At 38.3% G+C, this 14919-nt stretch overlaps 1 protein-coding gene across 1 annotated transcript in view; it reads left to right on the forward strand.

The window, feature by feature from the left end:
* Positions 1 to 6340: 6340 nt before the first annotated feature.
* The window catches only part of DNTT (DNA nucleotidylexotransferase), a gene marked incomplete at both ends in the record, with an annotated part of 93755 nt that continues 85176 nt past the window's right edge, over positions 6341 to 14919 (forward strand). Inside the window, 2 exons of the mRNA XM_082002453.1 lie at positions 6341 to 6543; positions 9937 to 10111. Coding sequence (XP_081858579.1) covers positions 6341 to 6543; positions 9937 to 10111 — 378 coding nt within the window. The remainder of the gene's footprint in view (positions 6544 to 9936; positions 10112 to 14919) is intronic.

Here is a 14919-nt window from a genome sequence, read left to right on the forward strand (position 1 = left end):
TTTGCAGCGTCACTGCAAGATGCATCAATTCTACCATATAGTAACTATCGTAACAAGTAATTAAAAGAAGATACGTGGTCAATTTAGCTGTTGTATTGGAGATCTCCTGCTAGGAGTGGGGGAGGAAATAAAGATTCTTTACAAGAGAATGAAGGTGGCAGGATAAAAATTTTTATGTAACAATGTATTAATTTCTAATATTATCTTTTTATATACTGTGTTTCTGAAATGTGCACAAGAACGTTTTTTGGCCATCACTGAAAGAAATAATCTTTTCAGCTGCCTAAATAGAGGCCATGCAACACCATTTGTGTACTCCTCGTCTGTGAAAGGTTGTTTGGTATTTGTTAATTAATGGAAATGTCCTTAATACTGGCAACTAAATAAGTGTGAGAGTCTAAATAAATGGTACTCAATATCCAGAGACACTTAACTTTTGTAAACTGTATTTGGACGAGATGCATAACTGTCAAAGGACCTGCCTGACCATGTATATTGATGGGATTATGCAGCTATGTCTCTTCTTGTTGCCGAGAGGTTCATGAGGCTCTCATGAGGCTACAATATAAAGAAAACTATTGCTGCACCGGCACAAAAAAATCAAAGAATAGTCCAATAACAATCACAACAAGGAGCAGCAGCTACCATTAGCAGAGTAACCAAAAAGAGCAATTGTAAGGCTTGTTACTGAACAGAGAGAGTGAAGGAAGAGTGAAAATAATAGTTTCCAGGGCATATAGGCATATTGATGTGGGTGGGAAGTAGCTCCTGCCAGGATTTGTCACCAATTACTTTTCCCCATACTGCAAGGGGGAACCCTATTGCTCTATTTTGTTATTTAGCACCATGATATCGCTCTTCCCTAGTTTCCTCAGAAAGGACTTAGAAGAGAGAACCATTTCTATAATAGCTGTGTATACAATCAGTTAAAGAAGCTGTCAGCTCTTGGTATGATTTCTACATGGATAGTTTTTGAGAGATGTTGCTAAATACATCCTTCTTACTCAGGTTTTCATCTCCAATTTGGGGGGAAAAAAAGATAATAGCAGTTATTCTGACCACATACGTTAGAAATGTACATTTGATGACAGCAACTACAAGATTTTGTGTCCTCTAAGCCTACTTTATCTTACATGCCAAATACCATGGTACAGCCAAGTAAACACATTCAAAGCATATTATCAATTCATCAGTTTTTCAAAATTCTTGGTCATCTGGGTATTTTATAGAGTTTATTGTCTTTGATGTGTATAACTCAAGCATGTATACTTCAAAGTTGCCCCCTGAAAATGCTCAAATGTTCAAATGTTTGTTAGTTCAAAGAACATAATCACCAAAGGAGATGAAGGAGAATTGATTTTTAAATGTATCTGAACATTTCCAGAATACGCTTTTCAACATTTCCTTATCTCGAAGAATAGTACATTTATTCAAAACACTGTAATCAAATGTAACAGCATGATTCTGTTTCTTTATTTTATAGGTTAGCCAGATTGATTTACCATGCTCATTTTGTAAGAATTTATATTTTAGTATATGTGAAAAAATTAGGGACTAAAGAAATAGATTCCTGCAACGTATGTTCAAACAAGACTTGCTGGTGCAGGTAGCAGTGTCCAGGAATTCCGGATACTTACCGCTTTTTTCCAATGGGATTATAAGATATTGTTAAGCTTGTTGATTATCTACTAAACAATAATGAAAACTTCCCACATAATATGGAATTAAGGACAGAAACTTGAGGTCTTCATGACTCCATATAGCTCCCTGGTGACAAGTGAAGCAGAAGATTGTAGTAAAACAAATAAATAAAAAGATGAAAAGAAAGCCTGTATTTGTTTGTAGGAGATAAAAATTCACAAAAAAGTTATTAAATATTTTATGTTTTGGTATACGTACGTCCTTCAAGTTTGTGCCTTGGCTAAGTGAATTCATACAAATATAGAAAAGTTCTATGTATGTCGTGGTTTAGCCCCAGCCAGCAACTACGCACCACGCAGCCGCTCGCTCACTCCCCCACGGTGGCACGGGGGAGAGAATCGGAAGAGTAAAAGTGAGGAAACTCATGGTTTGAGATAAAGACAGTTTAATAAGTAAAGCAAAAGCCGTGCACGCAAGCAAAGCAAAACAAGGAATTTGTTCACCACTCCCCATGGGCAGGCAGGTGTTCAGCCATCTCCAGGGAAGCAGGGCTCCGTCACGCGTAATGGTTTCTTGGGAAGACAGATGCCATCACTCCGAACGTGCCTCCACCCCTTCCTTCTTCTTTGTCCCAGCTTTATATACTGAGCATGACGTTACATGGTATGGAATATCTCTTTGGCCAGTCTGGGTCAGCTGTCCCAGCTGTGTCCCCTCCCAGCTTCCCGTGCACCCCCAGCCTGCTCGCTGCAGGCCAGCATGAGAAGCTGGACTGTCCTTGAGTACTTAGCAACAACTCAAAACATCAGCACCTTATCAACATTTTCTCATCCCAAATCCAAAACACAGCCTCACACTAGCTTCTATGAAGAAAATTAACTCTACCCTGGCTGAAACCAGGACAATGTAATAAATTAATTTGAAAATATAATTGGATTCCACAAAATTTTTACTAAAACTGGGAAAAATGCCTGCCATATTATTTTTAGGCATCGGGAAATTGGTAGAGTAGGTATCAACAGCAAAGGGAATGCTTAACAGCCAAGGAGGCCAGAATTGAAACAAAAGCAAAGTCATGACAATACCTGTACAAAAACAAGTATCAGAAGGATAAAAATTTTAACATTTCCATGAAAGTTTTAATTGGAAAATGCTGAATTACCAAAGACCTTAAAATGAAAAAGCTGAGGAAAACAAATCCTTATGAAACAATACTGTGTGAAATGCTGCTAAGCCTATGTGAAATTAAAAAAAGGTATCCAAACAGTTCCCTAGTTTTTATTGACGGTGCTTGAGAGGTGCTTTCTCTGAAGGTTAGCATAATGCAGCTGTGTATTAAAAGCACCTTTCACCGCTCTTGACTCTTCATAGGAAAGATACATAAAATGGGCAAGTAACATTTTATAAAATATTTACAATGCAGTTCACACGAAAGCAGGGTACTGAAAGACGACCTGACAATAATCAAGGATGTGCAGTGAAAGCATGTGCGAATACTGAAATTCAGAGGAGCTGAACTGTGCTTTCCAGAAATTGTGTGTTCCTGCACTTTTCTTCCCAACGTAAACCCTCTTTGAAGCCCGATCAGTACTCTGGGGTTCAGGCTGAGCTCTGTACAGGCTTGAGGACTGCTTGGGATGCTGCTGCTGGCACAGACATCACAAGTGATGAAAGGCATTTACTTAAATGCCCATCGACACTTGTGTACATCTTGCTCTTAATCCCTGCCTTTGATAGCGCGCAAAACTGATCCACAGCAAGAACAGCAGAACGTGGAAATTTGTTCTAGATTTCCCTCTAGGGACTTGAACTACTCTGAACTCCATAGGGCTGTACTGAGATGGAAAAAATTCTGCAACTTTCTGCGGTTTTAGGCCACTAATCGTATGTGGTGGAGAGTAAGATATACGTAGTGTCATGACTCAGATAACAGGATACTTCTCCTTTGTCATAAATACGAGACATGTTTTTTCTCCACTAAATTTGCTCTCTCCCTAATCCATATTTTACTTTCTGTATTACTGTCAAAAATATTATAATGTAATGTTCTAGGAGAGTAGGTTATTTACTCATCTGGGATATAGAAATCCTGTTAATTTTAGAAGGTATGTTTAATAAAATTGCATCACAGGCAGAGACCTTTTCATGATATTATACTGTGTTTATTAGACAGAGAAAATCTCTTTGCATTAGGTTCAAAGACAGGAACTGATTTCCAAAGGGGCCGGGTGCCTATGTTGCTTAGATATTTTGCAGATCTAACTAGGCCTCTGTTTGCAGCTCTTTGGCACCTAAATACCCTCGAAAATCTGTCTCGAGAGTTATTACAGTAACACAAAGGAATAATAACTTGTGGTTTTCATGCCAGAGGGGTTTTACTGGCACTGAGCATATTGATGTTACACTGGGGGAAATTATATTTACATGTTTGAGAGCACTGAATTAATTGTAACATAAAATAGGACTTTGTTTAACATATGTAAAGAATCTGTTCTCAAATACATTATTCCTTATATGGCTTGAGACAAAGTGTTTTACCAAGCCTAGGAAGGTTGTAAACGGGGAGATGGCCAGTGTTCAATGGTTGATCAGTAGTCTGGAAAACAGACACGAAGCAACCAAAACAGATTGCTGAACCTAATGCCAGACCCATCACTATCAATTTTTTTTTCTTCCTTGTTGCTATTCTTTTGCTTAAGCCTCTTCAGGTCTTCTTGTCTGCTTGTCCATTTTCCAGTCCCCATGAAAACAGCTTGTATAATTTCAAAACAACCTTGAAATTACTTATTTCAACAATTTTGATGTTATGAATCAGAAAGAGGAATTGATATTTTAGCTCCTGGGTTATCCTTAGGCAAGGGAAGAAATGAATGGAGTCTAGTCCATGTACTGAACTTTGTATATATTTTCTTCATGGCCTTAGGAAGACCCCAGAGCTGAAAGCTCTATATTAATTTTTGATGGTTAGTTTCTATTCTGATTGAAACTGTTTCTTTATATCTGTGATGATACAGTTGAAGCAGCAAGAGCTATAGGGCTGGGAAAATGTCAGTAATACTTTTATAATTTAATTTTAAACTCATGGCCATAATTGCAGGAAACATGTTTTGACTCATTTTTCCATAACTCAGGTTGTATATCCATCTGTGATAAATGACTAAAAATAAAATTGATAGATCTGAATTAAGCAGGATTTTCAACCTTGCTTCCTCTTCTGAACATGAGCAAGGAGAATTGCAAGATATCATGTTTCTGACACATTCTGAAGGACTGGTAGAATCCAAATTCTCTGCTACACTAAAGATAAAAATCCAACTTGACATGGAAATGGGGATATTTAGATTGGTGCTGAAATAGATGCACTTACTATAAACCTGGTTGGTTGCACTCACTTTGCTCTGATGGAAATTCAGGGTGATAACTACCTTGATCCAACACAATGTCTGCAACAATTTTAGCCTAGTTCTGGGATGACCAAGGAGGAGAGGAATGGTACATAGACTCTTGTCTGTAGTTTTTAGAGGTCCCTTGGTGCTCAAAAGCAGGAAGGTAGTTACCTTTTCCCTACTGTACCTGCCACAGGTAGCGGAATATTCCAGGGCAAATAGTAGGAAGCAATGCTGACAATGCATGCCAAAGGTATATTTAAACACATCTCTAACGCTTTCTCTTTGTCTTTCATTGCTTTAGTATCAAAACAGCAAAGTATTTTTTTTGTAAATTTAATTTCAAAAGCTTGTATTTTTTTGCTCTCAAAAAAAAAGAATCCTCTTTTAATCAAATTAATTACACAGAATTAACAAATGTACAGGCTAATCTACTAGATATTTGTATACTTTTATTTAGTTGTGTTCTAAGACATAGTTCCTAGCTAACAGGAGGAAGAATTTTATTCTTTTGTAATCAATTGAATATTAATGTGCTTTGCAATTTGGAAAAGTGAGCTTTGGAAAAGGTCTGAAAGCAGAAATTAATGGAACTATGCCATTAAACCAGCTGAAGACCTGGTGATATTTTGAGATAATTTTGCTATGATCAATATTCTTTGGATAATGTCTTTACAGGTAGTGGCTGTTTTAAGGAATGAAAACATATTTACACCTGTCTGGAGTAGTGGTAGTGGTAGTTCTGCTTGCATAGCACCTGTTTTTGATTTCAAAGGGGAAACGGAAGAAAATTACTTCAATGGGTGGTGACATTAAATACAGCTGCTGCCTGACAGAAGGCATGTTATCTCTCTTTTTCCCAAGTGAAAACACTTCTACCTTGTGTGAAATATGTTCATCTGATTCGTGTGATGAAGTGTAACCTTCTAAAGGGGTATTTTACAGGAGATTTGAGTAAACTACTTTGCTGGTATATCAGCTCAAACCAGTTTGAGCCCTGACCGCATAGTATTGTGTAAAGAGAAACTTGTAAAGTGCATGCGTAAAGTTTGGGGTCATCCTGGGATCACGCTGAGGAAGATTCGAGGACTCTAGAAGGAGAAGAGGGCATGCGTCAAAGAAGAGACGCCTATTCATGAATATGTATCAGCAGACAGGATATAAACCAAGAACAGGAACGGTACCGTGTGCGTCTTGGTGGAGCGGAGGGTCCTGGTGCACCCAGCGCTGTTTGCTTGCCTCTATTCATTTAATAAATTGTAAACTTAAATTGGAATCCTGTTTGGGACTAAATCATTTATCACACTTGCATCATGGATAGGATCAGAGCTCCAGCTGTATCCTCCCAGAGGAAGAGACAGAAAGGGAAGCATTCTCCAAAACTTTCCTGCAGTTATGAAATAAAGTTCAATAAGTTTGTCATTTTTATTATGCAGCGGAAGATGGGGATGACCAGAAGGACATTTTTGATGGAGCTGGCAAGAAGAAAAGGTTTCAGAGTAGAAAATGAGCTAAGGTAGGAAAATGCTTATATGCGTGAAAATAACACATGGTAATGCTGCTTGAAGCATTCTGATTTAATGAATGCAGTCATACAAGTGACTGTGGTTGAAGTTTTTGCCTATGTGTTTGGTAGATAGACTTTGTTCTTCCCACTGTAAAGATGCTTCAGGATTTTAGTGGGTGTTCCTAAAGCATGGTTCACTTTGTTCTGGGCAGAGAGCAGGCAGAACACAAACGTTAGCAAAATTTCTAACTTTTTACATCTAAAATCTGTGGTTCTAATTTATCTTAAGTCTGTCAATTTTAATGTGTCTGCATTTTTCAGTCTGCTGCTTCTCACAAGGAAAGTAAAAAATGTAAGGTGTGAACTGGAAGTGTTTTTCATGGGATGTGCTTCTGCGCATTTGTATAGTCTCACTGGAATCGATGAATCGTGTCTTCAGCTGATCTAAATCAGCCATTGTTTATAAATCCATTAAAGTAAGGTTAAGATTAATATAAACTTAATGACCAATTCCTGAAATGAAAAAAAGTTAAATATGCAGGAATGGAAAATGTGGAGGGAGGCATTTGATCTTCCTATGAGTAATACACTGCTGTGAGTTTCAAAGTTACTGGCTTACACTTTGGTATAATCTGGAAGAGGACTGGAGAGAAGACCTAGGAATGAAATACCACAGATATGGTATTTCAAGGTGCAGATATACTCCAGCTGCAGATTTGACCGGTGGCGTTTCTATAATAAATCAACTCATTTTGAAGGCGGGTGACTTTGGAGGAAGTCACCTTCCTCCAAACAGCGCTTTTCATGAGTGCTAGTTATATCATTATGCAGTTTTCTGAAAGCTACATCATTATGTAGGTTCTCTGAAAAGCTGGAAGAAAACCAAGTATTGATCATTTCTCTGTATCTGTATGCAGATAGCATACAACTGGGTCCTCCCTATAAAAGCTCATTTCCACAGATTTTTCAGTTCCATCAACTTTGAAAGCCTGAGGATGAAGGGAGGATGAAATAATTTGTAAAGCAAGATTCAAGCAGGTATTGAACAGAAGTAGGCAATTAGCGTCTGATACAAAACTAATTGAATTCTCAGGGAAAAAAAAAATGAACTGGGCTGTTCTGAATCTTACATTAAGAATCCGTTGAGGACTGAGTAGAGGGTTTCTCGGCTGCTTTGACACACGTATTTATTGCCAATATTTCACTCGCTGTAAGTTGTATGCAAGGCAGGTGTTATGTTTAATTTCTCCTTAGCTGCTACTGGATAAGACAGAACTACTTAATTGTTGATTTTTGTTTTGGAAAATGCCAGAGGAAATGCTAAATTTGTTACGTTCTGTGCCAAGAAAAAAGCACAGCTGTACAGGTACCAGAGGAAACTGGTGCACAGCAGCTAAACTGCTGCTGCAACCATAGCGATGGCAAAGTTCCCAGATCTGCAGCTTGGTACAAATATATTACATATGAATATTTTATATGAAGTGGGATAAACTACAGGAAGCAGAAGTTCTATGTCTAACTGATTTTTTTTTTTTTTCCCCTCAAGTCAAGTAAAGATGTGACAGTTTAATTAAAGTAGAACCTAGCAGGGTTAAATAATAATAAACGCAATATTATTTCATGGAGAGTCACCTAGCCTAGATTTGTAATCTTTTAGATTAAAATTAATTGGGATTCTTTTTTCCAATAGACTCTGCTCTACAAATTGCACAATATGGAGAGAAAACAATTATAGTATACCACGGCAGTTTTCATATTTACAAAGTATAGTACCTTCAATGAATTTCTGATATTCTAGAAATATAGTACACTTAATGCACTGGACAGTTATGTGATAACAGTTTTCTATGGGGTGACTCCAGTATTTGTCACTGTGATTAGGCAATCTAATGAAATCGATGATTGTTGGTATGAATCAGGGTCATGGGGATAGGCCAAGGGGTTTTGTTGGTCTTCTAGAAAGTAGTTTGGTTTGAAAGGTTGTGCGGTCTGCCTTCAACAGTTAACATGCATCATCTTTAAAGTCCATACTAACCAGCTGTCTCTACCAGTGGTGCCTTGTCTGCTTGGACAGGTTGATGGCTTAACTTCTCCAGATGTTACAGAAGGACTGCAAAGCAATCTCTCCGGTCCATTTGAAATTTACTGTATACGCACAAGCCTGTCACCAGCATGGGCTAGCAGGAGGTTATAGAGGCTTGCAGATGTAGGTGGCTGCCATCAGGACAATTTATGTTCCAATTATAGGCTTATTTGACTTAGCTTTTATAGAAATAATGATACTATCTGTCTGTGCCTTTCCCCAAGAAGTTTAGGAATCTGTTGACTCGTATCAGTTAATTTTGGTATATATTTCAGAGATTCTGGGGTCATACAAGTTTCATGAAAATGAACAGTTTCCTCCTTTATCTGTTGTTGTCTTTGTGGGTGACAGCACCCTCCTGGGGTGTGTATGGAGGGGAAGTACTAGGAATCACTCAAAATTTCCTACCAAGTTTTTAGGTTTCTAAACTTGCTGAGGAACATCAGCAGGTCAGGTAGAAATTTACAGATCATCCTAAGTATGTATGTAATTTTTTCTTGAAACATAACTTTGTCCCTGCCCATTATTTTCCTGTGGAAGGTGCAGAAATGTGTCTCTTTAATCATGAACTATAACGGGATTCTTTCCAATGTTATTCTAGTACATCAACCCAAATTTAATGTACTGAACTTTGTGGTACTATATTTTTAAGCAACATACACCATAAAATCTATTGAACAACAACTCAGTCTGTAAATTTTATATTCACTAAACTAAGATATTAATTTTGCAAGAGACTGGCCTCTTAGTAGCAACGAAGTAGTCTTTAGATGGAGTGCATAATTCGTAAGGTTTAAGTCATGAACATTTGACAATGCCATATGTAAAGAGTTTAAGTACAGAAAAGTTAAATTTACAAAAAGGCATTACTAGTTGTGAAGCCTTAAAGAATGATGATTAACAGACTTTTTAACACTGTAAAGCTTTCATTCATTGATCAGGAATATTGGGAAAGGGCTGTCAGGTGTCGTAAAGCACCCTTTTCATTATGGTACTGCTCGTTCACGCCAAGTATTTTCAGAGTCGCAAAAAAATGCGTAATAGAGAGGTGTCTTACAGAAGGCAAACAATGCCGAAATAAAGAAAATGCTGCACTTACAGGAGCTGCCAGGCTAAGATCTTTCCTCAAAGTAGATTCAGTGGCTGGAATACATGTGTTGTGATATGAAAACACAACCGTTTCCCACATCCTAACGTACAATATATGCTACAGTTTTCAGGAAGTGAGTGGTAAGTGAATCTGGAAATAACGCCTCTGTATCTGTGTACAGTTGGGTTGAGGGAAAGAAGAAAACTTCTCTTTGTGTATTTCTTGACAGTGACTCCGTCACTCATATTGTGGCTGAGAATAACTCTTACCCAGAGGTGCTCGACTGGCTGAGGACGCAGGATGTGGGTGACAGCTCCAGGTTTGAACTACTGGATATCTCCTGGTTCACAGCCTGCATGGAAGCTGGAAGACCAGTTGATTCAGAAATGAAATATCGTCTCGCGGTAAGACAGATCCTTCAGTGACATTCAAAATGAATGACTGTGAGTGGTTTTTTTGGGTTTTTTTTTTAAATCTAAAAACATGTATACTTGTGCTGTGATATAATCTCTCAATTGAAAACATTTTTTTCCCCTAAAGTTTACATGAGTAATTCACACAGTTTTAATAGTTTAAAAGGACCTTCCATGCCTTCTGTATCAGTGTCTGGTAATGCTGTGTTACTATGGTGTCGCATGTTACAAACTGGTAATATATATACCATTCAGGGGCGGGGGGGAACAAACAACAAACCAAAAAACCACCAACAACAAACAACAAAAAAAACCTAAACGGGTGCTATTAAAGGGGGAATATTAATCAGTGAAGTATTTGCTGCTGTTGTGGTACTTGTGGTATTTCCACAAATAATTCAACATCACGGTAAATATCCCACTGAGCGCGGTGTGTTTTAAATGGGCTCCTGATGGAATACTTTGCCTATTCAAAGCAATAGAAAAGCATTAAACCCTTCGGTGTTTAGAGGTGAGCAGCTAACGGCTAGGCCCTGCAAAATGAAGGCTGCTGCAGTCTGCGGACATGCATTTACAAACTTGGCACCATCAAGCAAAACTGTGCTAAGAAAAAAAGTTTTTATTACCCTGTATTATCTCTCCCTGGGAGCTGTAAGTCAGAGGATGTTGTGAATAGCAAGCTGATTATTTGGGAATAGCGTTTGACCTTGAAGCAGTGGATGATAGCATATTTTCCTCTGATCTATATCTGAGAAAATTATGTGCTAATTTCTCAAATTGGAGCATAGTGTGAACTGGTGATATTCAATACCCGCGGTACGGACTGTGGATGGTGAGGGTGCGGTAGCCATGGCCACGCGTGCTGTGCGCAGCTTGATGACAGCGTGTGCCGCTGGGCCATGGAACAGCCCCTGCGCTGCAGCGGGATGAACCTGTTCCCTTGTTGTGCACGTGCTCAAGCCTCTCGGTGATGGATTTAACACGCATTGGTGAAGAAATTAATTCCTACTTCGAGAGAATTGCGAGTCTGATCTGAAGTGAAGTGAGGGGTTCCTGCTGATTTCTGAGGGTCTGGATTCGGCTCAGCGTGAACTGTGACCCCGCTGCGAAACTGGGAAACCCATGAACACGGGGACCCGGCAGGATCTGCCGCGTGGACCTTCCTGCGAGGCAGAGGATGCCTGAATGCTGAACAGCAACGTTGTGCTGCTTGCTGCTGCTTTATCCCGATGTTTAGATTATGAAGGATGATTCATAAATACCACCCTTCCCCAAGAAAAACCGTAGCTCCCGATTCATTTTTTCAGTCATCTTTCATTGCCAGAAACTGTTTTCCAGGGCTTTACATATAAGAGTTACTGTTTAATAACACTTTGCGGGGGGAAGGAGTGAATACACCAGCTGGAGCTGCAGCTCTCGCACTCGGCATAATTCCATGACGGAATATGTGTTTATGTCTGCAATCCTTCCAATGAAGTATTTTTGCAGTATATTCATAACATTTTCAGTAAATCTGTTGGAGGGAGAATAGAAGAAAGAAATTAATGCAAAACAGGAAAAAGTTGAAAACCTTGTAACTATTGTATTATATAATCTTACAGGCACACAAGTCATAAAAATATAAATACTGGGGATGCAAAGAAATTCCCTAAACAAGAAATAAATCCAAAAGGCGAGCAAAATCCTGTAAACTTTGAGAGTTTCACATCAGGATTAAAAGCAAGCCAAATTACCCTTTATGTACATTCTTAATTTCAACAGTGCAGGAAGACCTATAGGTTCAGACATCTCAGAAAATATCTTTTCATAGATTTATTTTTTTCTTTCAAAACAGGAAATGCCTTTGTCTTTCTCCAAAATGTCTCCAATGATGCTGAAGCATGTTGTGTGTGTGGTTTTTTTTTTTTTTTTAAAATCAACGAGAAGGCTACTGCAAGTTGAACAACCTTAGCTTTCTTTTATATATGAAAGTCCTTTTGGAATACTGCTGGAGCAGAAATTCTGAAAAAGGTAGCAGCACTGTCAGGAGACAGATCATTATTATACTTTGAGACTGGCTTTGCAAGTAAGAGCTGCTGTTTTTATCGAAACATAAAGATTTCATGCTAATAAAGTGCAATAAGCAAGCCAGTGACAGCTGTACTGTTAACTTTAAAGCATCTAGTTAAGACCAGTCTTAATTATATAGTGGCTCTGAAGTAATAAGCATTTTTGTAAAGCAAACAAGTAAGGAAGCGAAAGGATTCTAGAAGTTCAGCGAATTTAAAAATAATTTTGTCACCATGATTTTTTTTTTTCTGCCTTAAGAAATGTGAGGATTGAAGTAAAGGTTAATTTTTTTTTTAAGTACTAGACTGAACTTGTACTTAATGTAATTTAATTGGAGTTTCACTGAAGACAAACTTGATTTATTATGTCAGTCTTGTAAAATGTGAAAGTGAATTAACAAACCTTGAACTCAGGCTACATCATGAAGGCTTTGAGGTAAAAGGAATCAATTGCAGTGGGGGAATGTTTTGGGTGAAATCTCATCTACATGTAGGTTAGTGGTAAAATTCCCTTTAATATCAGTTGCAGTAAGATTTCATCTTTCAGATCTTACAGAAGCCTATTTGGAAGGTTGTTCTTCATTCAGGACATTTGTTTTAACGTATTGCTAAAAAGAAATGTACTTCTCCATGCAAAACAAGGGGAATAAAGTCAGAGTTACAGATCATTAGCTAACATATTAATTACAGTTGTCACTAAAGTACATCTTTCTGTGGTTGCAAATGATCCAAGAGATGCTCTGATGTTAGTGATTTATAGAGTATAAAAGGTTGAGTGACCAGATCTAAGGTGGTCTGAATTCCTATTGATTCATTCTGTAACAGTTGACTTTTATAGTTAAAAGTCATCATTTAATTTAATAGCTTATGGAAGTGTGGTAACCAAACATCCATGTTAAAGGGAAATAAAAATTTTTCTCTGGCAAAGGAATACCTTTGTCCAGAGACACCTTCCCCATCAAAAGCACGTGGGTGTTCTGGACAATAGCAGGACATGAACATTAATATGTGTCTGAGGGTATCCCCCACATGCCAGAAAGTCGTGCTGTTTCTGGGGTAATGGAAAAGAAAGAGGCAGAGAGGAAGCTTTCAGCGGGATGAAAAGAAAGGACGAGAACTATCAGTGGGCTGGCACCCTCAGCAGCCTTGGGAACTGTGCTGCGACTGTGTCTCTTCCTCAGTCAGAACCCAAAAGCTGTTAGTTAGTTAGTTGTATTTTTTTAGAATGGAAGAGGGATTTATTTCCTTGAACAAAGGCTTTCCCCCCACATTAGGAAAAGGCAGTACCACATCTTTTGATCCCTTGCCATGTCATGTGACAGGCAACTCGGACTTAAGATTTTCCGGAGCATCTCACTCTGTTGCCTCGCGAGAGAGAGAGGCTCTAACTAATGGAAGAAATCCTTCATGCTGACAGTCAGAGTTTCCCAGAAAATAATATGGAACTTATAAAATGGCTGCCTTCTCTTCATAAAGTGCTGGATATCAGCAGACTTTATTATTTGATCAGTGCTGTCTGGACTTTACAAAGCTGCTGGCTGTTGAATAATGTGGCCTGACACCGTCTCTAGTATCTGCACCCCTTATTCACTGCTGCTCCACTTTCTCTCTCGCTGTTATTTCCTTATGCCATTATACTTCTCTGTATATTTAAAAAAATAGTTTGACAAAGAGCAAAGGAGTCCCCTGCAAGATTAATTCTGCAAAAAATCTTCTCTGCTGTGCAAACTGATGCTAGTGGTACAGGCTGATTTTCCTGTTTATGCCATGTGTAAAATGTCACTGTGAAGAAGTGGCAGTGACATTCACTGTAACTGCAGCCTGGATGTGCGGTGCAAACTCTGACTAGCTCTAGCAGTTATGTAGCCTACACATTTGGATATTTTTCAGTGGTTGCCCCTGTGCAGTGTGCAATAATTTCATTTTAATGTGGTGGATTTATCTGGGAAAAAAAAAAAGGAATTTTAATGCTTACAATTTTTCTCATATCCATAGTTGTTTCTTCCCAGTGCTAGAAATTGTTTTGAGGTAGTGTGAGTTTGCAGCATTGCTTGCTCTTGCACACAGTAATTGCTACTGGATGAAATTTTAGGTTTGTCCCATAATCTGTACAAATGCTTTTACCACACCTGGTCTTCCCACCAAAAAGCAGTATCAATCCTGTTCTATGTCCTGCTGATGACAGGAGAGCATCTCTGTAGCTCTCATGCGGGCATCATAGTATTCCCTAAAAACCAGACTATAGTAATTACTGTTTACTAGACGTTTTTGCTGTTGATTTCTAGATGAACTTTCTCCTGTTGTTATATATAATCGAGTATTGTTAACTAAAAGCATAACTATTGCTGATTAAGAAAAATGCTCAAATACCTTTGCTAAGGCAAGAACAGGGTGTTTATGTGCCAGCCTATCACCCTTTTAAACACACAGAGTTTCTGCGTTAATTTTGCTCTCATCCAAATGCCCACTAATACTATGTCTAGGGCCCTTGTTCTTTGTGTGTCTATGTCCTAATGAAGATACTACCTTATTATATATTCTATTCAGTAACATTCTGTTTGTTCACAGCCTTTGCAGCTGGCACTATCATTTCAAGCAGTATATTAGCTGTAATCAATCATTGTTTATATGATTTAAAATCAATTTAGAAGTATAATTCATGAATGTGTGCAAAAGTGGATGAGTAGTGCTGTTGATCCTGGCTGAAACCCATTTCAATTAATCCCAAGAGTGGTCTGATACATAAAATAG

The sequence above is a fragment of the Phaethon aethereus genome (assembly GCF_964289735.1).
Source record: "Phaethon aethereus genome assembly, chromosome: 7".
NCBI lineage: Eukaryota > Metazoa > Chordata > Aves > Phaethontiformes > Phaethontidae > Phaethon > Phaethon aethereus.